Below are 27853 nucleotides of genomic sequence, written 5' to 3' on the forward strand. Positions count from 1 at the left end.
TGACAAAGACTCACAGGTAGAAATGTTCTCATAATAAGAGATACTCTAATTGTTCTTTCCCATTAATTCTGAATTTTCTAGGGATTGCCAGGAGAACATGGTATCCCGGGAAAGCAAGGCATTAAAGGAGAAAAGGTAGAGCTTCCATTTTATCCATTTTGTAAATTAAGTAGTTCAGTAGGAGGAAGAGACAGAGGATCATAAGGGCTTTGGGGAAGTGAAGGTATAGCACAAAGCTGCCAGGACTGTGCAGGGGATAGATAACCACAGAGACGATGGCATGAACTGTGCCCCCTGGAGTTCTGCACTGTGACAGCCCTCATTCTGACACAGAAACACAATGTGACAAAATGAACTGACTTAGCGATGAAGACCTCAGGACTGGGGAAACTCTGTTTCAGGCTCAGCGGCAGACTCTGGAGTAGCTCTAGGAAGTCTCCATCTTTTAGGACCTTTTTCCTGTTGTCTACAGGGAAATAGTATATTAATGTTGAACCTTCACTTAGAAATAACTTAAAGAAAACATAAAAATCATTTAAAGAACTTCTGAATAGATACCCTTTTATGCATATATTCATGTACATGCATATGGCATGATACTGCAAACTTATTGTCACATAACTCACCACAAAATGTAAATGCATTTAAGATAACTAGAACAGTGCCTGGCATAAACGAGGCCCTCAGTACATATTGTTGAACAAGTGAATGAATGAGAAAATGAAGTTTGGCTATGATGACAACTCAAAGCAACGGAAACTGCCTCCACAACTCCCCCCACAAACCTGAGCAATGAAGTAAGAATCCTACCTTGTCTTCCTCAGGGAGATCCAGGTGGGATTGTAGGCCCTCCTGGGCTTCCAGGTCCAAAAGGTGAGGCTGGTCCTCCAGGGAAAAGCCTGCCAGGGGAACCGGTAAGTACCAGCCCTTTTCCTAATATCTCCCTTGAAAGTTCATTAATTACCACTTGTGTGTTCCCAGTTTCAGATCACAAGTATAGGAATCAATTGAGATCTGCAGAAAGAGAAATATTCATCTTTTTCTTTAGGTCAGAGCTCTAACCTCTTTGGAAATTTGATGCAGGTGAAGGGCTCTCTTCTGCAAATAAAATGCACATTTTACATAGAGTTTTGAAAGATCATAGGCCCCCCTGTATCTTCTGCATGAATTCTTTAGGGATCCAAGGAGCTAGTAAGATACACTAGTTTAAATCATAAGCCTTCCTAGGACGCTTGTGTTAAAACAGAAGAACTGCCTGAAATTTTCTTTCCAGAGGCTCTGCAGGGATGGCCATTCATGGTCATTTGCAGAAAATGTCCTTGTGGCTGGGCAATTTCCAGGACATAGAAAAACTAAATAGCTGGAAAATCTAAATAACCAATATGCCTATTTCACATACTTTTTTTTCTCATCCTCTTTGACTTTTTATATTAATTGTTGATAATAAATAGTTCTCGGTATTGATGCCTCATTTTAAAGATAAAAACATCTTTTTTAAGTTTTTTATTTTAATTCCAGTACATAGTGTCATATTAATTTCAAGTGGATAATATAGTGATTCAACAATTCCATACATCACTCAGTGCCCATCAGGATAAGTGCTCTCTTAATCCACTTGCCTATTTCACCCATCCCTCACCCACCTCCCCTAGAAATGAAAACACCTTGTATTTTAAAGTAACTATACAAAATCTATAACCTAGCAAAATATGTATTCCCTGTTTCTTATTTTTTTACAGAAAAGGGTTTATTCAAGAAGGATGAAGCACCGTGAACCATTTTTAAGTTATAACTTCTAAGATGCTTTTAACCTTTTTAGGAAAAGAAATGTATTTACCTCGTTTTTTTTCTTTTAGGGATTAGATGGAAATCCTGGAGCACCTGGTCCTCGTGGGCCAAAGGTATGAAAATATCATAGATAATTTCTAAAGAATTAATAAGAAAATACAGCCTGGAATTATGTGAGCCTCGCACTAATGGAAGCCTCTGGTTGCACAGGGCGAGCGAGGACTGCCGGGCGTCCATGGTTCCCCAGGTGACAGAGGCCCACCGGGGCTGGGAGTTCCTGGCCGAACAGTAAGTAAAATTCCATCGAGCTTTTGAACTTTGTCAACTCCAGTAATCAAATAAAATCCAGTGACAAACTTGAATCAAGAGAAAGGAATAAAATGGTCAGAGGAGGAAATATAAACACTAGTCAGAGGGAGAGAATTGATGAGCATTGAGGTTACATAGCCGAGCACAGAGACGGTGCTGTTTACTGACGTACAGATGCTGGTCTCGTGTACACTGATTTGGGGTTAGAAGCAGTTATTTAACCCTTTGTTCCTCCATTCTACATATTAAAAAGTACAAATGAATGTTTGTAAGATGATACAAGTGATTAAGATTAGGTTTTATATATTACTGTCTGTTTTTAGTGAGAATAAAAAAATTAATATTTAAAGTGAATGGAGCATATATAAATGAGATGATGTCAAAAATCTCTTAAGTAATATCTTCAGAAAGAGAGAATAGAAGTCTTTAAAATAGGGAAGACATAGAATGGGCAGTTTTTTAATGTGTTTTAGCTACAAGGACAGTGCCTGATCATAATGACCTCTGTATGCAAACTTGTTGACTAAAGAATAAAGAGAACTCTTTATTTACTATGAAAAAAAACTCTAAAAGATTCTGGAACAAGAAAAGTGGAAATAAACACTAATTCTAATGGCATTAATTTGGGAAATTGGCCTTGTAATGAAATTATCATGAGAGCTAAAAGAAGGCATAGTGAATGGTTACGTTGTGTGTGATTGGTTCTCGGGGGCAAGAATATAAAAGACCACTGGTGATGGGAGATTAAACACAGTAACAAAACAGACCAGGAAATTATTAAAGGACTGAAGGAGGCTGAAGCAAAAAATAAATATATGTATATATATTAATAACTAAGGACACAGTATAAATAGAAAGGGTACAAAAAGTAGCTTTGACAGTAACAGTGATATGAATATTTATTTTAAAAAACAAGAAAGGAAATGTGGGTGAGCAGCTACTCAAGTCAGCTGCTGAGAACCCCGCCATTTATTTACCTAGGTTGTCAACTCCTCCTTCCATGATCTGTGCTTATGTAGCAGGGAGGGAGCTCTTGTCATTAGGTTCACTGATCACTGCCCAGCCTCATGTGGCTTCCCCCAAATTCCAATTTACTAACGTAGAAAAGAATGGCGATTGATGCTTTACTGCCTACTCCTGTCCCTGAACACTGGTTCTGGTGATTTCTTGAAACGGAGAAATGACTCAAAGTAGAAAGCAGAAAAGAAAGCAAGTCCTGAGCCAGTCACCTTATCAGCAGCGAGTTTCTGAACAGAAAGAATGTGGGTGCACCATGTGGTCATGAAGGTACAGGCACAGATAATGGTACCGAGAGAGATAGCCTAGGGCATCTGAGCAAAATCCTTCTGATGGTTCCAGCAAAAGGCATCTGCTTAAGTATTTACCTGCCATCCAAAAGTCTTAGCCGACTTCACAGGGAGTTTTCAGGGGGTGCAAGGTGACAAGCCTTTGTTGTTCCACTAAGTAAATTACAATACATAGCTCTTTATCCCCCTTGGATAATTTATGGACGTTCCTGGAAGAATTCTGATCATTGGATCTCATTCTGCTCAGGGCTCCCAAGGACCCGCTGGAGAGCCGGGTATTCAGGTAAGCTACTTAACCAAGTTATTTGGCATAACAAATCCAGCTTGCTTACTTGGAGGAAATTACCGAAAAACTGTTCTCATAAGTAACTATTCCCCCTCCCCTTCTAGGGTCCTCGAGGTCTCCCTGGATTGCCAGGGACTCCAGGGACCCCAGGGAATGATGTAAGGAGCATCTTTGCCTCCCCTTCCCCACCACCCTATTTTAATCTACACCTGTGCCACCGTGCAAAGCTTTGAACACGATGATTCTGTTTTCAGGGAGCTCCAGGGAGGGATGGAAAGCCAGGTCTGCCAGGCCCCCCAGGTGACCCGGTAAGTCAACAGACTATGCCCGCCTGATTTATGTATCTTTAACACACCCAGAAGCCAAACAGCCTACCAAGCAACTTTTACTGTCCAAACTAATTAGAATGCTCGGTGACTGCTTGGTGATTTTGTTTATCCCCATTATTTTGTAGAGGGGAAAAAAATTCAGGCTGCATCAGCATTTGTGTGTGTGTGTGTGTGTGTGTGTGTGTGTGTGATGAATACTTATTTCCTAAGGGTATAATTCAGCTATACAATTTTGCCCCAGGCTGAGTCTTGGCACATAATGTCTCAATCCCGTGGAAAATTGAGTTAAAATATATAGCCACAATTTTTGTTCTTTCTAATGCTACTGACTAAATGAATTTCATTTTTCTAAATGAAAGTTTGCAGGTAAGTTACCTACAATATGGTACATAGCCATTGATTCTGTGGCTTTAAAATGCTGAGATGATTAAATTATAAAAACTGGCTTGAGTAGCCTCTTAAAAAATGGGTTTAGGCGCTAAATGTGTGTTCCAAAGTTTTATTTCAGGATGAACCTGGCTTTGAGCGACAGAGACATCCCTTTAAATAGCCTCAGAATCGGCAGTTACAATTTGAGAGGCCATATGGTACATGACATTGTATTAAGAGTTTTGTATGATAAAATCCAAATCTGGCCTCTCGGTTCTAAGTCTCACAAATCCTTCTTCCTCCCACACTGGTTGGGCCTTATGTGCCTTTATAAGCTACGTGCAGAGGCATATTTTGGCCTTACTTTAACTCCACTGCCGAGTGTATCATGTGTGTGTATCATCTAGGATTCTTACAAAGTGTTACTTGGGTTTGCAGCATCTCTCCAAAAGGACAATTTAAGACACGAGGCCCCAAACACTGCCTGAGTTCCCTCAGTGTCTCTCTTGCAAATCACTGAAGCCACCTGTTGGCTCTTTTGAACTTCAGTGAGAAAGAACTTTAAGACAAACTCATTCTAGACTTTTCATATTTCTCAACAGCCTGATAATTTGTTTGGCAGAGTGGTGACTTCCTTTTAATAAATGATTTACCTTTATGTATTATTTAAAGCCAAGAATATATGAAGGTTGGCATAAAAATTGCCATGTCATGAAAATATAAAATAGAGATGCAGACTCCAAACCACAATATGGGTGTCTTTACATGTTCATGGCAGAAGAATAGTGAATACTTCTCAAAATTATGAATCCTGTCAGTGTCATATGCCTATTTTGTGATCTGAAATATAAAGCCAACCATTCTGACAGTGAGGCTCTTAGAAGCCCCATGACAAATCTCAACTGGCATGACGCTTTGAGGAAAAACATGTACAATATACCGTATGTTTGTATTGTATTATGTGCATGTATGTGCATAAATACATGTATTTGGGTTTTTTCTCCTTAAATGCAGATTGCACTTCCTCTCTTGGGAGACATCGGTGTCTTGCTTAAGGTACTCTGTTGCTATGTAAGAAATTACATGTTAATTTTTAGGAAAAAATGAGAAAGGAAATTTTTATCAGGGCTAAAATTCAATTTTTTAAGAGGCAGAACATCTTTAAGGTAGAAAAAGGAACACATATTTTTGTGTATCTTGTGCCACTTGTACTAATCCCTCCCCTCCCCTCTTCTTTACCTCCCTGTCAGCTTGGGTGTGAGGGGTGGTGGGTGAAGGTGGTAGTTCTGAGATGAGCTACACGGAAGGAGCAGTGCCATCAACACCCTTGAGTAGACCATTCTCTTCTCTGGAGCGATGGCTTTCACCTCATGGGTGTTTAGCCGCCCTGGCTCACTACTGTGAAACTTAATCCTTCTTACTTGGACCTACCCTCACCAGTCCCAGGATGAAAACCTGTGCTCCTCAATAAACAGCTAGCTTGCAGAGCTGAACTTTGATGTCATGGGATTTTACAGAGTGAGTTATAGAATTCCAAAGCCAACAATTGCCCTAACACCTGTTACTCTGTTAAATAAAAGCTATCTCTACCTATTATTCATCTCATAAGGAATAAATCTTGCTACCATTTTTGTTCCTAATACTGCCCTGTGTTTTATTTGTAATACAGATGGGGGAGAATGATAATGGATACCTGTAAGATTATGTATTTGTAATATTTTTTCATGGCACGCTAAGATCGCGTGAACCCAGATGAAAATCGGTCCCTTCACATTATACTCAAACCTTATATGTCCTATCTATCTATATATGAATGGACAGTGTATATGAGTATACACGTGCACATGCACACATACACACACACACACACACACACACAAACTTAGGCTATATGTGTATATATGCAATTTATTTTATATTCCTAGCATTTAGCCCAGTGGTTTGTGCAATGACTTACATAATAGTAGGCAGGCAGGAATACTTGTTGATTTTGATTTAAATTCAAAGACTCAAGAATTCTGGTGTAAGTATTTGCTAGATGATTAAAATTTTGAGAATATATATAAATATCAATATAAATATGAGTATCAATATAAAAATAAATTACAGGAGGTTTTTAAGACCTTCAGACCTTCAAAAGTCAACATTTTCTTATAAGTCAAAAGAGAGTGTTTATGGGGATTTTAGAAAGGCCTTATATTCATTGAGTTACAGTTACATGGCAGGCAATACACTGCTTTACTTACAGCATTTCACTTAATCTTCACAGAAATCCTGTAAATTTAGACTGTGGTAGTATCCCCATTTTATACATTAGAAACTGACGTTCTAAGCAGCTAAGTAACTTCCTCAGAGTCACACAGCTAGAAAGCCCAAAATTAACCCAGGAACACAGGCCCTCACACATTGTCTTTGATTCTTCACAAGGGCAGTAATGCTGGAAATCATAGAACTCTTAAGAGTTAAACCTAACCATTCCAGAATAGTTAGGATCAAAACTTGTACCCTTCGGCAGAAATGAATATCCTAATAGAATATAGGGTGGCTCACAGAATAGACAAAAAGACTGAATAGGCTCTGACGAGAACCAGGACTCCAAAGGCCTCAGATGTGGACATAATTGATGGGTTCACCAGGGCAGCATCCCTTTAATGAGTGTGCTCTGCCACTGGTCCAGCCCTGACATTATCTCACTGAGGTTCTGAGTCCCAGGAGAGCTGATGCGTGAGAGGCAAGACACCTCAACTGAGAGTCCCATCAAACTGCATTCCAGAGAAGGGGCAAGTTCCCCACAGTGGAGTCCAAATACGGGGACTTAGATTGGAGTTTGGATCTGTTAGGTCAATCCAATGTAATTTTAAATTCTGATCTTATTACCCAATGCATTAAGTCCCCCTCTCTTGTCTAGAGTCTTTAGAAAACTTTGTCATCTGCCTTCTGTTTTCAAAAGTATCTTTGATTAAAATGTAGTAAAGAACTGACATAATTCCAGACCCAATGGCCCTTCAAAGACTTCATGTAGGTTAATCTATGTATCCGTCCCTCTTTGAGATTGTACATTGGCTAATAATTGATGCATCTTTATTCTCTCTACAAGAGAAATCTAAAGACTTTTTTCAAGACCCTCAATGAAATCATTTCCCTTGATTTACCATTCTGGCAACCCTAACCTAAAGAAAATGGGGTCTGTTTAAAATGACTCTGAGAAAATTTTATTGACTCAATGATTACCATTCTTTTATGTTTTATTAAAACGATCAATTGAATAATACATCCTAAAATACTGCTGAGTGTTGATATGCCAGGGTTTTGCTCCATATTGATATATGCCACATTTATTCATCTACAGATACAATAATTCATCTTCTTCGTGCTTTTTGAAATATAGAAAACTTCTTGGTTCTCATAAGTCCTCTGGTATCTCTCTCTCTTCATAGTTTTTCAGATATTATAAGTAGTGGATCTACAATTATATATATATATATATACACATATATATTTTTTTTTACTTCCTCTACCAACACATCAGCTCTGGGAAAAGATCCTGATGGCAAAATTAGTTCTGGAAATGTTGCACACTCTGGCTCCCTTTTACGTATACCAGCTCTAGGAATGGACCACCATGAAGAGAAAGGTCTTTAATCCAGCATTTTTTAGAGAAATTCCCTCAGAAACTTTTCAACAATATATGGAATTAGTCTTCCAAGGAGAGTATTTTTGGAAATCAGACTTATTCTGATATTCACTGAGCAAAAATATTGGGCTTGAATAGCCATGAGCTTTCTTGCCAACTTCTCATTAATGGCAAGCTTCAGTTCCCTTTTTTACATTTCAAGATTCTTCCCTTTGGTGAAAAGAATGGAAGAGAGGCTGTATTGTCCTACCTTCTGTCAACTGTTAAAATTAAACCATCTCCTCCACCCAATGGTCCCTATTCTGTGCCTTCCCTGATCATATTCTTACTCTAACAATTTAAAAATAAGCCTTTTTAGGGCTTTTCACGAGCACTTTTTCCTTAGCAATGTGATAAGAAGTTTATCTTGTGAGCTCAGACACTTAAATTCAAGCCTTTCCAGATCAGCTAAAGGTTACAGAGAAGGCAATGGCAAGGTAATTCCACTTAGATTTCCTATCTGCACTTGGATTTGACAAAGAGTCAAGTCCAAGTCACTCAAGTAATTATTTCTCACATGAGTGCTTCCACTGACAATGTTGGTAAACTGTGTGTAGCGTCCGCCAACTAATTTTGTTCTCAAAAGGAGAAATCCTCTCTTCACAGCTTTTTCTTTCTTTCTTTCTTTCTTTCTTTCTTTCTTTCTTTCTTTCTTTCTTTCTTTCTTTCTTTCTTTCTTTCTTTCTTTTTCTTTCTTTCTTTCTTTCTTTCTCTTTCTTTCTCTTTCTTTCTTTCTTTCTTTCTTTCTTTCTTTCTTTCTCTCCCTTTTAATGATTTATACTATTGGTTGTGTGAGGTCTGTAATCGTGTTGATTATTCTGAACTTTATTACTACCTCCCTTTATAAACATGCTGCTAAACAATTGAAAGAGTCTGTGTTCTTGACTTATGTGTCTTTTCCTTATATATTTGGAATTTCCCACTTACATATCATCGTAGACATGCTTTTTATTTTAAAATTTATTTATTTATTTATTTAAAGATTTTATTTATTTATTTGACAGAGAGACACAGCGAGAGAGGGAACACAAGCAGGGGGAGAGGGAGAGGGAGAAGCAGGCTTCCTGCTGAGCAGGGAGCCCAATGTGGGACTTGATCCCAGGACCCTGGGACCATGACCTGAGCTGAAGGCAGACGCCTAACAACTAAGCCCCCCAGGCACCCCTTTATTTATTTATTTTAGAGAGAGAGAGAGCACACACATGAGCAGGGGATGGGGAGAGGGAGATGGAGACAAGCAGACTCCCCACTGAGCTGAGGGCCCTACGTGGGACTCAATCCCAGGACCCAGAGATCATGACATGAGCCAGATCAGGAGCCGGATACTCAACAGACTGAGCCATCCAGGTGCACCAACATGCTTTAAAAAAAAGAAAAAAGTCACTAATATCATAAACAGATACAACTGTCTAGCTTCATACGTAGTTTTTACCTCACAAAAAGTAAAAAAGTAGTCTTTTCAAATCGGATTAATTAAGTCTCTGAAAGTAGTGATATATCAATTGCTGTATCATTGGTCTCTGACAAAGATTCAAATCTGATCAGACCTCACTTTTATAGATTGCTTTGACGAATCGCTCAGTAACCTTATCTCTATGCTCATTAGAACTTCTGTGGCAACTGCCAAGCCAGTGTCCCCGGGCTGAAAAGCAACAAAGGAGAAGAAGCTGGTGCTGGTGAGCCTGGAAAGTACGATTCTATAGCCCAGAAGGTGAGGAGGCAGGCTGGATGTTGATGGCCCTGTAGCCTACACCTAGTGCCTTCTCTCACTTCTTCACCGCTCCGTCCTCTAGGGTGATACAGGCCCGCGGGGTCCTCCAGGAATCCCAGGCAGGGAGGGACCAAAGGTAGGGCAGTTTCTCCTCTGCTCTCTGTGCTACTTCCACTTCAGTGTGAAAAAACAAACCAATTTTAAAACACACTACTTTTTAAAAGAAATATTTTGGAAAAGTGTAAAAGCCATTTGCAAATGTCATTTTTTTGTGCCCTGACTCTGTCCAAATTACATTCCAAGCCTACTAAGAAGAGACGTTTTTGTTGTTCTAAAAGATGACAAAACGATTCAGTATACTAGCTGAACTTCTTGTCTTTTTAGGGAAACAAAGGAGAGCGGGGCTACCCTGGGTTACCTGGTGAGAAAGGTGATGAGGTAAGACTTTTCTCTGATAATATAGTCCTGCTATTGATTCTCTTTGTAGAACTCAGAGGAAGGACATCAACTTGTCCGTAGCTCATGTTTAATGCTAAATCAAATAAAAACAAAGATTTAGGTAGGTTGTTTCAAATGTCAACACAATTTAAATAATAATTAGTGGTTATTATTTTATTAGCAGGTTATTATATTAGCAGTGGTTCAGTTTTTGAGAGACGGAAAATAAAGCACAGAGTTGACCCCTCAGTTACTATGTTTTTGTTTTTAATGTAGCAGATAGCAGTTCCAGCTCTCTCAAGATAAAAGCAAGGATTTACTGAAAAGAATCCTGAGGTAGCTAGTGGAATTGAAGGAATAGTTGGAACAACCAGCCTAAGGACAAGGGACAGCTCCAAAATGCAGCAGAACTTCCCTGGGATACTGCTGTAACGTGATTCAACTTCAGTGACCTTGGTTTGTCTGTGTCTCTGCTCAACTTTCATACTCTTGGGGAAAAAAAAAAAATTATCTTAAGGATCTGATTCAACTAGTTTAGATCAGCTACCAACCCCCAGACTAAGGCTCAAAGTCAAATGTACTTTTGAGACGATGGTATAATTTTCTGACTCTAAGCCATGGTGATGCTCAGGATATCATTCTTTTCCTGCATAATTTACCTTAACTCTTAGAAAAACTAATTAGGATGATGAATTGTTGTTAGTTTAAACAGTTTTGATGCTAATAATTCTTAATGAAAGTAAGTAAGCCATCTGGCATATATCAACCTTGATGTTAGTACTGAAAATCATAACTGTATAAAGTAGATCTATTTTTTTGAGTCAGTTATATTTCATGTTACAAATTATCACCATGTGTTAGTGTTTTTAATATTGATTCTATTCTAGAAAACTGTGAGAATTAGCTTGCTTTTTTCCAAAGTAAAAATTAAAGAACAAAGAAATTCAACATTTATTTTCATCCATAAATAAAGCAGTAAAAGCATTTTATTTTCAAAATAAGAATTATTGAGCTTTTGCTTCTTCATGCTCCACAGGAAGTTTCACTAATGTACATATCTGATTTTAATAGTCTAACAGCTTTTAACTGCCTAGATTCAAGGAGTAGGCTTTAGAGGCAATTGAGAAGGTAATAACAAAAAGATCAGGAAATAATTGGAATTCAAGTTTTTTAAAAGTAACTCTAAGTTAAATTTATTAGAAGTTAATTTTGATTCTACAGGATATTTTGCTCTCTTGGTAAATTGAAATGCATTGTTATTATTACTCCACTTTTTTAGTATGTTCTTTCTTAAGTATAGTAGACCCCCGTTACCTGTGGGGAATATGTTTTAAGACCCCCCCCTCATTGATGCCCAAAACTGCAGAGAGTACCAAAACCTATACATGCTGTTTTTTTTCCTATACATACATATGATAAAGTTTAACTTATAAATTAGGCACAGTAAGAAATGAACAATAATACCTAATAGTAAATCAGAATAAATATAACAATATATTATAATAAAAGTTATGTGAATGTGGTCTTTCCCTCCCTCTCTAATATCTTTTTGTACTGGAGTCATCCTTCTTCTTGTGATGATGTGAAATGATAAAATGCCTATATGATGTGGTGAAGTAAGGTGAATGACGTAGGCATTTTGACATGGTGTTAGGCTGCTACTGACCTTCTGGAAATAAGTCAGAAGGAGGTTCATGTGTTTCCAAACAGTGACCACAGGTAACTGAAACCATGGAAAGGCAAACTACTGTATACCTTTTGGATTCTTTAATGGAGAATACACAAAATTTTGCACAAGAATCTTATTATATGGGGAATTATTATTATTATATTAATTATTATATGTAGCAATTTCAGAAGGAGATTCTTTTCATTTGTTTCTTCACATCACATGAATAATATGAATAAGCCTGAAATACCATACTAAATCAGTTGGGCCTTTTGGAGGGGATAGGGTGATGCAGGCTTTTCCTCTCAAACAGATAGGGAGTAATGAATATCATCTACTTGGATAGACTCAATGAATAGTATCTACTTGGACTCAGATACTACGTGAAATTATAATTTATTGATTTGTTTAGGTGAATGAAACTTTGACCAAGGACACGTGCATTTCCAAATGGCCAGTAAACTATCCTATTTTAATACGCATATAATATCTAGTCACACAAAATCTCAAATATCTATTCTACAAAAGATACTGAGGGACACCTTATCTCTTTGAGGACTTCTAATTATTATGTCTTCATTTTAGTCTGTTTGGGAACTTAGACAGAGGAGCTGACTATTTGTTCATTGCTCCGAGAAAAATGAAATTATCCTCTATATTTTTTGCAGGTGTTTCACAAATCAAAGTAGGAACTTATAAGACACTAATAGAACACTCTCACCTCTCATAGAGTGAATTCTTGCTTGGAATGCAAATTTTCCTACAATATTTCAGGATAATAATTGATAAATAGGCCATGAAAAATATTGTCAACCATAAATTATAGCAATGGAAAAATAAATATTCTTGGTAGCAACTGAGCTAGGACTTGCAAAATCAAAATATCAGTTCAGAGAAAGAACTTAGCTCTAATGATCCTTGAGTATCTATGCAATAAATTCTATTTTGTATTTTAGTTTGGCACTATATGCTAAATTGACTGTCCTACTCTGTAATATGTATTTGTCTTCTTTAATGACCATTTTGTCTCCTAAAATTATCTTATTGCCCTTTATGCATCCATAGTAACTTTTACCCTTACTACAAAATTTCAGCTTGTTCAGAGAAAGACTGCTGAGAATGATTTTTTTTTATTTATAGACTAAGGTTTATTTTAAAGTTTAATGTGGTCATCAAAGGTTAATGAGTCCCAAGCTTATAAATTAAACTACCTAAAGACTCACTCAACATCTCTAGGCTGATTCAGGAATGAGACTAAAAGTAGCAAAAAAAAAAAAAAAAAGAGAGAGAGAAAAAGAATACATATGTACACCCATATCTTATACATGTACATATAGAGAGAATTTTATGGAAATGTGGGTATTTTGAGATAAAACAATTTGTGGTATGACATTTATAATCTCCAGACATTTAGAGGTGCCATTTCCAAAGGAAATTTGTTTCCTTTCAATGTACCAACCCATAATTTAAGTTAAGGGTTGGGGAGTAAAAAGAGACAATTCAACATGTCAGTGTGTGCCATCCACACATGTCTGTATATGCATGCACATGGACATGGACACACACACACACGGCATTGCCAGTGAGGATGATATCATCTTGAAGAAAGAGCATGTCCACATTCTTCAACACAAGCATACATAAGATTTTACCCAAAACTCTTATTTCATGAGGAATTTCATCACATTTGAGGAGATTCTTTTCAGTGTTTCTTCACATCATGTCACATGAAAAAACCTGAAGTAACATATGATCCCATTTGGCATTAGATGGACAGGTATGGCAGAGCTTGGTCCTTGATCACATTGATGCAAAGAACCTTGATTCGAGAGAACCTTGGTTCTATAGAATTCTCATAAATAAATATGTAGTATTTTTACCATGGTCAGTCCACCTAATATTTATAACGTGTCTAAAAATGCCTATTTAATCACAGTAAAAGGCAAAGGAACTTTGTTATAACAATTAATAGTTTAGTAATATAAAACATTACTCAATAAAGAAAATTAAAACCTGAAAGAGTGGAATCATTCAATCTAGACCTTGACACCTCATGTGGTTATCTGAAATAACAAAAGAGTATTTAAAAGTATATATTTCTAATTATAGAAATCATCTGAGTTTATTATAGAAAATTTGAGAAATACACAAAAGCACTAAAAAGGTAAAAGTTATCCCTATTTGTACTGCTAAGGGAGGACTGTTGGTAATAGTAATATTATGATCCACACCCCTCATCTATAATTCCAAAGCTCAGAAGCCTCTGAAAACCCTGGAAATTTTTCCCAAATTTGCAGGAAATTCTTTTGGCAGCAGAATGTGACCTGAAATCATATGGAGCCAGTCTATTTAACCCACTTGATAAGAATATCATGTTTTGCTACAGAAATATTTGTATGTTTATTAGAGGGTGCTGCCCCAACACCACTGGGAGTGTTATGTAATATCTAGTGTGAGCACTGTGTTATTTTTATTAAAAAAATCAGAAAATTCAGAATTCTGAAACACATCTGACACCAAAGTTTCCAGATGAGGTACTTTGAACCTCTATCATTCTCATCTTTTATGAAGTGCATTGAAAATTTTTAATAATTTTAAACATTACTCTCTGTAACTATATCATATTCATATATTCAAGTATCTTAAACCTTATCCAGTATAATTAGCATTATTCTACAAATCCAAGAAGAAAGGGGAGGGGGTATTCATTCACTTTTACGCTTAAGCCATTAAAGGGTTCTAAATTTAAATTCACTGATGAGCCAAATTTCTTCTTATAATGAACTGTTCAGCTAAACTAAACATTATATCATAAAACATATTCCATTTTCCCACTAGCTGAAGCATTAGTGTAATCATGGATTTCTTTGATGGCGTTCTGCCAGTTTGAAATTTGTATGTCCGTGCTTTAGCAAAGCCAGAGTCTCAGTGATGCTATTGTTGATGGGGTGGCTCTGGAAGCTCAGAAATGCTCCATGAATCACCAGACACATTAAATTATGTTTGTTGCAGATTCCATATCATGGCATTTTAGCTCATCATCCTTACTCTTTGAAAATGGGCATTTGTATATTATATATATCATGTTTTCCAGCCAACATAGATGTTTAATTTCAGTAGTCAAAATATTTGATCAACTAACATGCCTTGTTTCTAACCATGTGACAGGCTAATGGGAGCAACTGTTTCTTCTAGGGTCTTCAAGGAATTCCAGGCCTTCCGGGTGCCCCGGGTCCCACTGGACCCCCTGTGAGTATTTGCTAAAGCTGTACCACTAACGCTTCATATCTGCTGGGGTGATGCAGGGTGAACTAAATTCCGCATTGCCTTTCATTCTCTGGGCCTTTCTAGATTATCCAACTGTTGCCTAGAAAAGTAGCGTCCTATAGCTCAGATTTTCATTTAGTACTAACATTAAGGCTGCCCTGGGGCATGGAGACTTGTCATCAAGATTCTGCCAGACCAGAAAGCAGTCTGTGATTAGGCTAGTCCCTTTGAATAGAAGTTAGATGTAAAGGAGCATTCTATTTTTTAGTTACACTCTTTTAGCATTAACCTTTGGAAGAGATATTCAGATGGTTACACCCTTACATTCTTAAGCTAAACTTAGAATATAAACTAAGAATAGACTAAATATTTTTAAGGGGGAAAATGGGGTAAGGATAAAATAAGAAAAATATTTTTAAAGGGGAAAAATGAGTTAAGGATTATCATATTCGATTTATTTTTATTCCTATTTATCCATTAAAATACCCTCTACTTTAATTAGCACTTTTTATTTTTCACTGTCCCTCAAACACAACTTTGTGGTCTTTGTGTCTTTGGTTATACTGTTTTCCTAAAATAATCTCTTTTTCTTTCTTAGCTGCTAAACCCAAGCAGTCACTAACGTGGGGCTGTCAAGTCTAGGGTGGCCAGTTAAATTACAGGACATGCAGTTAAATTTGCATTTCATATAAACAAATGGTTTTAGTATAAGTTTGTCCCAAATATCATATTTTGATTTGCTAAATCTAGCAACCCTACTCAAGTCTCATCTTCTCCAGCAATTCCCATGAGTTCCTATGCAAATGGTATTTTAGCTCACAAGTAGGTATGTGATCATGTTCCTTTGTGTTTTAAAGCATGGATTCACCATAATTAAAATTTTATCTTTTATGCTTTCACCACAGCTATGTAGAACAAACCTGGCTTTAAATTGTACATTAAAATTAAAAGTGAAGAGAAGAGTTGTGAAAGGAACCATGGAAATTATAGCTAACTCCATTCTCAAAGAAGAATTAAAATTAAATTTTATTTTCCATTGGTAAAATGCAGATAGCATAACTTAATATGCACATTGTTAATTCTGCCGCGTCTTGAAGTATTTAAAATGTTGATCGCTACCAAAATTATAGCTCATTTAGGAAGGCATAATGTTATGTAAATTGCCATTTAAACAGCAAGGCTAAATTCTTAAATGTATCAAAAGGTTCCAATTAAGGTCATTAAATGTGGTTGGCCAAGGTGAAAAAGCGGCCACAAATACAAATTTTACCCTTGCAAGGGCTTATCAGCAGGATACAGCTGCTATATCAGCCTGAAGAAAAATAAGCTTGCAGGACTGATTTAATTAGGATCAAATGACCTTCAAAATGTATCGGTTTTAGCAACCAACTTCCAATGCCTTTGGCCATTTAGTTGTTTTTTGTTGTTGTTGTTTGTTTGTTTTTTGTGACACACTTAGTTTCGTGTTTTACAGGGCTTGTTGGGAAGAACTGGACATCCTGGTCCTGTGGGAGCAAAGGGTGACAAGGTACAGAGGAAATGCCTCACTTACTCTCTGAATTGGGGTTTGGGGGATGGCAAGGTGAGACACTTACCAGATCCATAAAATCAAGCAAAGCCTAAAAGTAGGAATAATGTCAGGGAATAGCTATTCTCGTAGGGGGCTTGGAAAGACAGAGGTACAAAAATTGGTCTGCATACAGTTTCCTAGGGAAAAGGATGAATACAACACCGATGTCATATAGCAAAAGTCCAAGCTAGATTCAAGGTCTTGGACATCTAGTTCTGTGGAAAGATGGAGTGGAGGAAGCTTCCTGTCTGAGGTATGGATAAGATGGTTTGTATCAGGGAGTTCCAGCCACAGGTGCCAAGACTTCAGACAGCTTGCTGAGAAAATCTGGAAGTTCTGTCTTTTAAGGATCATAGGGGAAATTCACTAAGGAATTAGGATACTTCTTCCCTCAGGAGTCCAGTTGATTGGACAAATGTGTTGCTATGGTCTGAAGGGAAGACCAGCAATAGAGGAATTTCAGGCAGGAAGACCCCGGGGCTTCATAGGTTTACCCAGTTTAGGTCTAAATTGGTCCCACGGTGTGAGCTCAGCCGATAAGCAGAGTAAGACTAGGTATTCAGATTCGGGAAGTAAGAATCAAGAATCCGCATAAGCAACTCAAGTAGCTTCTACCCTAAAATGACCAAAATGGGACATAATGGCATCAATAAGCAAAGGAATTCCAAAAAAAAAAAAAAATTGAAAGGAGCCGTGTGTTTATTTTAGATGGTCTCTGCACATTTTTTTCTGAGAGTATCCCCAAGAAGCTTGCCCAACTCCACTAGCCTTTTTTCTCTGTTCTCTATGGAAATTATTTAGTCAGAAATTTGCCTTTTGAAGTTAATGGGAATTCCAAACTGAGATGAGCTTTGGGGCACAATCGAGGATGAAAATATGACTTTTAATTGTGCCAGGAAAAAGAGAGTCTCTTCAATAGACACATGTTTTTCCTTGTTTGCTGTCCTCTCATAGTTCATGAGAACTATGACATAATTCTCTGAATGACACTGCCAGCAATCAACAGAATATGACATGTCTTAGAGAGATAGCCACCATCAAAGCAGTTCGGAAAAAGATACAATATATTTGTTGTCACTCATTCTCAGGCAGATACACTGCAATAAAAACTTTACAGTTTATTTTCGTTGATAAAGATACAAATAGTTTTTATGATACTTCCTTCTGTTACTGGGGAAAAAATACGGGGAGACTGGAATGAAATCCTTCATCAAATTCATGGAAATGGATATAAATCCCTCAAAATTTGGGGGCCTTGTAAGTTGGAATCTTACTGTCTCTGGATTCTTTTTTAATTAACCATTTCTTGCCATTCCCCTGACATTAAGGGACTTAAAGATTTTATGAGGCTATTATCCTAAAAGAAAAGCACAGTTCCAGGAAACACTGGTTAAAGGCACCAAAGGGACTATAATAGCTTTGCTTAGTATGGATCGATAAGCATTGTATGTTTTATAAAAATAAAAGTGAAATCCATTTTTCAAGTTTCAACTTGAATTCATTTTTCACAATTCCATTTTCAGGCTGCTTCTCCTGCAAGCAGAATGTCTGAGGCTGTTTAAACTATATAGAACATTTCCCTTAAACAGTGTTGTACCACAGTCACTTCTGTTCAACGGGATGTACCTGACTTGGTTGCAAAGTCTAATAAAACCTTAGGGAGTGAAAAAATTTCTCCTTCTGCAGACACAAGACAGGGTGTGATTTTTTCTATTTTGGTCAAATTATGTGGATGGCCCTCTGGTTCCCCAAAGAGGAAGGTGGGGGGTTGAAGCTAAAAGTGAGGGGCTGACCCAGAAAGCCCAGTCCCGGAGCTCACCCCTGCTTGCAAGAATGCCACTTTGCACCCCCATGTGGGCAGAGTTTCCTCGGCTGCACTTGAGTTCCAGAATAGGATCAGCCAGATTGTCTGGCTCCATCTAAAACTAAGCTTAGTCCCTGGGGACGTCTCACCCAGTGGGAATCCGAATGGGTATGGAAAAGGCATTTACCTTTCCTGTGGTCTAGGAACATATTTTCCCAGGTGAAAGGGAAAGCCAAGCTGAATAAGACTCTGCAAGGCTGAAACAAAATCATATTGATTTTAGAATACAGCTGTCTGAGCAAGCACAATCTAGTTCATAAACTGGGTGTTGAAATGTGCAAACCATTGACTTTTGGTCTCTATATCTCGTGCAGGGCAGTGAGGGACCCCCTGGGAGACCTGGACCACCTGGACCACCTGTGAGTTACTTCAGTTTTAAAACTTAAATTCATATATCTGTTTGAGACTTCTATAACTCAGAGGTCAGACAACCTTTAGATGTTTCCAGGACAAAAGTTGTCTGATTTTTATGGATACCTACAAATGATAGCCAACGCAGCTTTGGAGGAGACCTAATTTTTCCCCTTTAGTGCAGCCCCAATATGCAGTGCTCAGATTTGCAATTATGGGCCTCCCTCCTCTGGGCTCAGGAGACCCGAGTGGGTGCCCCGACTCTCCATGTCCTGCCTGGGGGACCCTGGGAAAGCCATGTAACCGCAGTGAGCCTCATTCACAGAAAAAACAGGGGCTTTAAAAAAGAGCTCCTTCCGGCAATGTGAGTTGGTACAGAATTTGGTGTTAGGCTATATGTGTTCATTACCATCCATGATGTCTGAGATGCGGAGAAATTCTATTTACATAGCACCTAGTGAATAAAATGTACACGAGCCATCAGTGTTTTAATGCTTGCGACTGAGACAGATGTGCACTTTGTCAGGGAGGCTGTGGAGAGGAGAGGTACCTCTCTCTGTAGCAAGCCTGCCCTCGTGTGGGGCCACGCTCAAATCACAGCAGAGCTTTGGTCCAGGCCAAATGTTCTTTTCCAACCTGCTTCGTAGGAATACTTAAAGAAACCAAACTCACCTGAGAAAGAGCAGAATTAGTCTGTGGCTTTCTGAAGGCAGCAAAGATATATAATTAGACTGCATGCAGTTGCACATTTTACACACATAAACAAAGAGAGTTGCACTCTGTTTCCCTAAACCTGTTCTTCATTTTGTTTACTTGCCTGTCCCCTTGACAAAGAAACAGGGCAGAAAGCATTTGGGGCTCAAATCCTAAAATGTACTCCCTCTCCAGTGGACACAACAAGCAACCCATAGCATGAGTTCACAAAAGGGACTTATATTTTACACAGGGTTAGAAAATCTTCCTCTTCCCCCTGCATTCTTCAAAAGTATTCATTCTTCAAAGTAGATCACATAGTGTCTCTTTATGGGAAACCTCCTCTAGAAAACTCAGACAAGAATATTCTTCATCTCTCTAGGACTCAGCACACTAAAATATAGTAGACATTCACCAGTTGCCACATGAGAGAGTGAAAGAATAAAGGAATAAATGAATGGAGCATTTTTCCTCCCATCACTAGTGTTTTGAAGATGTATGCAAATCCCGTTCACTGAGCACCATTGGCCACCATCACCCAAAAACAGTGAAATGATGGCTTCTTCAGTTTTGCAACTGAAGTGTGGAAATCACAAAAAAAAAGAAAAAATGCAGATTATTGATTCTATGGGAACTTCTTAAAAGAAGGATAAAAGATCCCAGCTAAAATTTGTATCTGCAAATTTTTCCTGAATGCCAAAATGTATGATTCTTTAGACTGTCTAATTAGTTCTCTTTAAGTGTTAGTTACTCTGGGACTTTCCATTCACAGGCCAGTTTTATTAGGAAGTTTTATTCCCTGTTGTTCTAAAGAATATGTTTGTGTAGAAACATCCACACAGGGTTGTGAGTAACATCATTTTCCCTATTTACTTTAATCTTCTATTTAGTATGAAGGGACTGTAGGAAAAATTACTTTTCAGTAGCCAAATTGCTCCCTATTCACATCTTCATCGGCGCTACCGTTTTATAGCCTGCAGGTCAGCGGGCTGTAAACAGTTACCATAAATTGGCAATTTAGAAACTGAATTTTAATAAGCAAATAGTATTTTCCTCTGAATGCATTAGTGTCTCATCTGTAAAACCCGAACATTAATCACACCTCTTCTGAAAGTCTGTCTGGGCTCCAGGTGTAGCTCAAACTCCTGGTCATTTTTCCCCCTACATTTGCTTTTGAAAAGCCCAAAATGGAAACATTGTTTTATTTTACTTGTAGTATCAAACTCACATTCTAAAATAAAGTAGGAGAAATATCATTTGGTAAAAGGATAAAAAGTAGAGAGACTATTAACTTAAAAAAGAGTAATTCTCTATCTCCTCTCTTTCTGAAGGGTGTACAGTTCAATGAAGGAAATGGAATGAGCAGTTTATATAAAATCCAGGTATTTACTTTTGTAATTATGTGAAATTATTTTCCAGTGAGGGGTTGCTATAAATGCTTCTCACCTTTTTCTTTCTTTTTTTTTTTTTGAAGGGAGGTGTGAATGTTCCCAGTTTTCCAGGGCCCCCTGGCCCCCCTGTGAGTACAGTTTTTTATTACCAAGCATTCTTCAGCAGAACAGCCACAATAAATAAATAAATAAATAACTCCTAAGTTCACTGAAAAAATACATGATACAAATATAACTAAGATCTTATGCAATAGGAAACAAATGTAAATTTATTTAATATAATATATAATACAATATAATATAATAAATATAATATAATATAATATAATATAATAGCAAACTATAATAAAATGGAAAAAAGTACCCAGCCAATTAAAAATAGCGTTCTGCATGGTGGTATCCATTTCTGCATTGTAAATCTAAGAACTAAATCAATGTCCAAGTAGTCACTGTCATGGGATTCCATCAAGTTATGTTTCGTCATCTAATTCTTCAAATCCCAACTGTAGCAAAATAAAACTTGCAAATATTTTGTATGTGTCTTAAAGCAAATTGAATTAAAAATGCTTTAGATTCTATAATTTTGCTTCCCTCATTGTTTTAAAAATGACTTCCCATGTTTTTCCTGCAGGGCCCTAAAGGAGACCCTGGCCCAATGGTATGTATATTCCCATGCTTTGCGTCATTTAGAAAATAAATCTTTATTGAAGTTTGAAAGAAGAGCATCAGGCAAAGATGGCCTATTTTCTTAGCTGTTCATCAATTAACTAACATTGGAGGCAGGAGCCAAGCCACCAAAGAAATATCAGCGATGTGTTCATCTTTAAGATGCACTGGTCTTGCTGTCACTGCCATTGGCCTTTGTCTCTCTTATTAGTGTATTTTCAAAATCGCCCTGTGATAGAAGAAGACACATATGAAGTTCCTGATAAACGGAACACTTTCTTCTGATAGCACTATTTTGATGGTCAACTCAGTGTTAAGTACATTGTGGAAGAGAAATACTTACTGGAAAGAAATTCCTTAATATGTCTCCAGTCTCTCCCTACCCCAAAAAAGGGAAGGGACTGTTTTTTGCTTTGGCTGTCTTAGGCAGTTATTCAGTAAGAAATGTGGTCTGCTATCAACAACCTGCTTATTAGGTGTAATGTATCAGGAGGTTAGCACTGAGCATGGAAAGAGATCATGTCCTGCAGCCCCCCAGAGAGGGACAATTGTTCTCAAGCACGGAATGTCACTCTGCAGCTTCTGCCAAATTCATTAGATTCCTTTTATTCCTTGGCAATTCTTCCTGTCATGTCCTTGTCAAGCATATGTTCATGTTTCACTTGTATTAACCTTTTCACCTTGATTTATATAGTATGCTTGAAACTCAGATATACCTGAAACTGAACTAAAGTTTCAAATCATTTTCCATTGTCATGTGAAAAAAAATTAAGGCCCTTTCATTACAGTAGATTTTGGTAAAACTAGATGAATAAATTTTAAAAGAGCAAAAGAAGAAGCCATAAAAAGTGATCTTTTCACATCTAACTATATTTTCAAAGGACATGCATTAAAGCGCATATTTTTTGTTATTGGTCGGTATATAGTAAGAGCCAATTTTTCCCCTGAAAGCATTATTTCAACTAGTTAGTACCATTTTCTGAACCCCAGTTATGTAACTTAGAAGTTTCCTTTGTTCTTTGTTTTCTTATTCATGTTGCCCCCCTTTTATCTGTAACATTTTTTATGCTTTCACCAATCATATCCTTCATTCTAATTTTAATTTTCTTTCATCTTGTTGATAAAAATTTCCTCCTGGTCTTTCCCTCTCCTACTGATTCACAGCCCCTCTGAATCATGTAGAGGCCCCTAGACTTCTCACTGACTTTTTTGGACCATCCTTTCAAGTTTTTCATTAATAACTGCATATCAAGGTGATAACATTTTTTAAAGTATTCTAATAAAGGATAAATCGTAATTCACTCTGATTGGAAAATGGGTAGCAGACACATTTGAGTAGACTTTGAAGAAATTAGGCTTCAAATTCCTTAGCTAGAACAAAGGATAAAGAATAAAAACTGATTAAAGGATATTCCTTGCTTTTAGAGATGTGCTTTAAGTGGGTGAAGTACAAAAGCAGAAATCTGGAATAATGAAGTTAAATACTGTGTAAACCCTCAGGTTTATCCTGCATAAACCTTTGAAATTATTCTTTGGGGCCTATGTCAGCACGACCATGCAACTCCCTTCATTTCATACCAGTTGCCCAGTACAGAGAAATACTACTTCCTACCAGAGAAATAAGCCAGGAATGATAGAATAATTGGTCACAGAGCAGAAAATGGAAAAGCCAATTTGAGGAGGCGGCAGGGATGGGGGGAAGTTGGGGAGAGATTTACTCTTCGGCATCCTTCATTTCCCATGACGCTGGGTCTGCACCACTGTTTGTAATCTTCTCAGTAAACGTTTGTAGACAAAAATTACCCTTAATTGAATTTATCTTCTGAGGTGCTCCATTTAATTCCTTTGATATTTAATTTATAAGAGGCTTCAATTAAATATTTAATTATTAACTACTTTCAAATAAATATTGATTGATGGGTGACCACCTTCCTCGGTCCTAGGGATTGTCGAGTATGTAAACAAAGAGAATTAAAGAGTTCATTTCCTTTGTCAACAATCCAGGACCTCTTTTACAGTGCTTTATGTAGAATAGAATCTGAACATCTTTTTTTTTTTTTTTGTCTGATTGGTAGGTTTATATATTAGTGGACATTTAAAAAGATTTCTAAGGCATGAAAAATATCAAGTCATCTGTTTGTTCATTAAGTGCTCTGTAATAAGGACAATATCATAAATAATAATGGAAGTTGGAGACTTGGTAATATTTTCAAGCGGATTAGAATTATGCATGCAAAAAAAATATATTTACAGAGAACAAAAGCTCCCTTTTCCATTTGATTATGTTGAAAGCATCCAGTGTCTTAAGAAAATATTTGCAGTTAACATCAATTCATTGACAAGGAGGTATCAGACACCTACCTCCTTTATCTCTCCTGATTTAAAAACCTTAATGTTTACCTGCTCAAAATTAGCAGCTTCCTTCACCCTAACTTTTCTAAATATATTTCTTGAGAGCCTACAGGTTCCAGCTGGCCTGGGACCATACACTAGAATATGTGTAAGATTTTTTTAATGGAAATGCTTACTTATCTTCTGCCAGTGACCCATGAGCTTGAGCAATGACTTTTAGAATCCTTGGAGATGCCGCTTCTGGAGCCATCCCCTGAAGCATTCACAATTCATGGCCAACTGCAGAGAACACTGCAGGATGGTAAATTTTGCTATCAGACCTTCATCTTCCTCTGCTCCAAAGGAGCTTAGTCTTATTCTCTGGTCATCTAGCAGCCCTGGGTACCTCACAAATTGGCAAACTTCATTAAAACCCATCTTTCCTTCTAACTTTTATTGAAATTGGAGTTATCGCTGACTAGAGGGATTCATTCTAATTAGATTCTTAATCAGAATAAAAACAACTAATCAGAAAATATATTCATACTTCTCCAGGGAATCGCTTTATTCTAAAACTATTTTCAAATATCAAATGCAAGAATACAAATGCTTGAAAATAGAACATACCGACTACTTGCTAAATTGCTAATCAGGGTTTGGGGGTACATTTTTGGCAAAAAAAAAATCTTTGTTTTTGAAATCAAGGCTTAAAAAACCTCTTGGTCGTTGCTCCTACGTTTCTTATGTTCATATTTAACAGGGAGAACCTGGTGCAATGGGGCTGCCAGGACTAGAAGGATTTCCAGGTGTAAAGGTAAGTACAGGGGTTAAGAATGTGGTCACTGAGGGCGCCTGGGTGGCTCAGTTGGTTAAGCGACTGCCTTCGCTCAGGTCATGATCCTGGAGTCCTGGGATCGAGCCCCACATCGGGCTTCCTGCTCAGCGGGGAGTCTGCTTCTCCCTCTGACCCTCTTCCCTCTCGTGCTCTCTATCTCTCATTCTCTCTCTCTCAAATAAATAAAAAAAAAAATCTTAAAAAAAAATGTGGTCACTGATTCAACATTCAAAAATGTTTACTGAGCACCTCCTACTGGACCAGAACCTGTTCTAGGTTTCAAGATCGCTAAGAGTACAAAACAGACAAAAATCTCTGCCTTCAAGGAACTTATTTTCTGGGAAGAGGATACAGAAACTACAAGAATAAACCTAAGTAATAATGTTGGCCAGTGCTATGAAAGAAAGAAAAAGTAGAGCAGGTTAAGAGGGCTCAGGAGTGCTAAAGGAGAGGGTTGTAATTTTAAATATGGGTCTGAGAAAGCAAGATCCGAGCAAAGACTTGAAAGAGTGAGACAGAGTTAGCCCAGTCCCCTCAACCTTGAAGGAAGAATGTCCCGAGCAACATAAGTAAGTTCTAGAGATCTAACATGTAGCATGGAAACAAGAGGTAATAATACTTTACTGTACACTTGAAAATCGCCAAGTGTTCTCACCACTACGTTAATTAGCTTCAATGGGGTGATCATTTCACAGTATATGCATATATCAAGTCCTCAAGCTGTGTAGCTTAAATATATACAATTTTTTGAAAGCATAAACATTAGGTCTAAATGCACTGAGACATGAGCATTCCTGCTACACCAAAGAGACCAGGAGAATGAGGTGAAGGGAAGGGTGGTAGATGAGGTCAGAGCGGTGGGGTGGAAGTGAGGTGTAGCCCTGTCAAAGCAGTCCTGCAAAGCAATACTACTCAAAATGTGGCCAGTGGAGGACGAGTGACAGTCTGCAAATTCTCTTATGGGTTCTGTGGCAAGGTAAGTATAGACTGAGAGTAAGTATTTAAAAACTTGCCTAGCAATTTAACTTTGCCATGATATTCAAATGTGTGATCAGTAGATCCACCTTTGTTCAGGATGTATTAGAACATAAATGATAAACTGCTCCTGAAGGAGCACAAGTAGTTCGAGAAGCACTAATAATAAAGGGGCTTACTAGCCATTGTGAAGACTTTATCTTTCACTCTGAGTAAAATATGGAGCCAGGAGTTCATTTCTGAGTAGAAGGGTGATGAGGCCTACAGCTGGAGGGTAGGGGTGGAAGCAGGGACAGCTGGGATGATGTTGGCTGGGACCGAAGTAGAAACGGTGGAGACAATGAGGAGTGGCTAGATTCTGGATATATTGGGAAGGTAGAACCAACAGGACTTTCTAATTGATTGGACATGGGTATGAGAGAATAAAGAGGAGTCAAGGATGACTCCAAGTTTTTTGACTTGAGCAACTGGCATGATGGGATAGTTAGCAACTGAAATGAGGAAAGCTATAGGCAGAGCCTGGGTGGAGAGGGTGAGGCTGATCAGGTTAACTTTGGACATGAGGTCAAATTTGGCAGCATCTATTAGATAGCAGAGTGGAAGTATTGAGTAGGCAGAACAATATAAAGGCATGGAATTTGAAAAGAGTCTTAGTGGAGATTTAAACTTGGTTGTCCCAAGCGTATAGATGCTGTCTTAAAGCCAGGAGACTTGATAAAATCACCAAGGGAAAGGCAGTAGATTTTATAAAAGAGAAGAGGACCGAGCACTGAGCGCTGAGGCCTCCAACATAAAGGGATCAGGAAGAAAAGGAGGAAACTGAGATGAAGTGACCAGGGAGGTAGGAGGAAAACTTGATGTCCTGAAAGCCAAGTGAAGATAACGTGTCAAGGTGAAGAGAGTGATCACCTGTCTCAAATACCATAAATAGGTCTAGTATGATGGGGATGGGGTCAAGTAGAATGGTCAATTATTAATCATTGGATTTAGCAGTATGGAGGTTTAGCAATAACAGATTATTACTATTTCACTATTTTGGTAGGAGCAATTGTTGGATTTAAGAGAGAATAAGAAAAAAAGAATTAGAGATAGCAAATACAGTATAAACAATGGCCAAGGAGTTTTGCTGCAAAGGAAATCAGAGAAATGGGAAGGTGACTGCTGGAAGAAGTAGGGTAAGGTTTTATAAAATGGATTTTAGAAATGGACCATAGAAATATCAGAATAATTGTACGCAAAAGGAACGATCCAGTAGAATGGGGCAGGGTAGTGATGATATAGGAAGAAAGGGGAGAGTTGCTGGAATGACATCCTCAAATTGCTAACAGAAGATGGGAACTAGTACATAAATGGAGGTTTTGGCTTCAGAGAGGGGTCTGCATAGTTTATCTGTAGAAACAGGTGGAAAAACAGAGTATAGGGATACAGACACTGACACACCAAGAATAATTGGTTGGGGTCTATAGAAGTTCTTTTCTGATTGCTGAAATTTTCTCAGAGATGGAGGAAGAAGATCATCATCTGAGAGTGAGTTGGGGAGAAGAGGTTGGATATTTAAGACAAAGGTCTTCTAAGAGAGAGGGAGAGTCCAGGGACCACAGAGTGTGATGACTAGGCAGCCCCAGGGCCCCCCTTAGGTTTATGGACATGAACTGAAGTGAGACCAGTCAGAGAGATCTTCTCCAGCATGTACACTCAGGTAAAGACATAGATTTAAACAAGGTTCCAGCTGTGACAGGTGAGTACTAGAAGCAAGAATGGGCCAAGAGAGTCAATGGTGTACACAAGGGAGTGAGTATAAAAAGTGACCATGGAATTTAAACTAAATAAATAAGGGAGAGAGGCCATCCAGAAAGCTGAAGGATGATGAAAGATTTGTTTAATGGATTAGAGGTCTTGGTGGCATCAGAAGTGTGAGAATCCAAGGTCCTCAAGGGAGTGAGTTAAAACTATGGTGGCCCAATATCAGAATGCATGAAATTTCAGTTATGGAAGGGATGGAGTTATTGGTACTGACAAGGTCTCAGGTAT

The 27853-nt window shown here is 37.9% G+C and overlaps 1 protein-coding gene across 1 annotated transcript in view; it reads left to right on the forward strand.

The window, feature by feature from the left end:
- COL19A1 (collagen type XIX alpha 1 chain) overlaps window positions 1-27853 on the forward strand; it is a 321531-nt gene that overhangs the window by 263951 nt on the left and 29727 nt on the right. Inside the window, exons 25-42 of the mRNA XM_073905265.1 lie at window positions 82-135; window positions 825-914; window positions 1857-1901; window positions 1999-2076; window positions 3652-3687; window positions 3795-3848; window positions 3945-3998; window positions 5403-5444; window positions 9668-9772; window positions 9855-9908; window positions 10157-10210; window positions 15075-15128; window positions 16621-16674; window positions 18895-18939; window positions 20956-21006; window positions 21099-21143; window positions 21647-21673; window positions 24773-24826. Coding sequence (XP_073761366.1) covers window positions 82-135; window positions 825-914; window positions 1857-1901; window positions 1999-2076; window positions 3652-3687; window positions 3795-3848; window positions 3945-3998; window positions 5403-5444; window positions 9668-9772; window positions 9855-9908; window positions 10157-10210; window positions 15075-15128; window positions 16621-16674; window positions 18895-18939; window positions 20956-21006; window positions 21099-21143; window positions 21647-21673; window positions 24773-24826 — 996 coding nt within the window. The remainder of the gene's footprint in view (window positions 1-81; window positions 136-824; window positions 915-1856; window positions 1902-1998; window positions 2077-3651; window positions 3688-3794; window positions 3849-3944; window positions 3999-5402; window positions 5445-9667; window positions 9773-9854; window positions 9909-10156; window positions 10211-15074; window positions 15129-16620; window positions 16675-18894; window positions 18940-20955; window positions 21007-21098; window positions 21144-21646; window positions 21674-24772; window positions 24827-27853) is intronic.

The sequence above is a fragment of the Callorhinus ursinus genome, unplaced genomic scaffold (genome assembly GCF_003265705.2).
Source record: "Callorhinus ursinus isolate GAN/ISIS: 27379988/994484 unplaced genomic scaffold, GSC_fseal_2.0 scaffold22, whole genome shotgun sequence".
In the NCBI taxonomy this organism is placed as follows: Eukaryota; Metazoa; Chordata; class Mammalia; order Carnivora; family Otariidae; genus Callorhinus; species Callorhinus ursinus.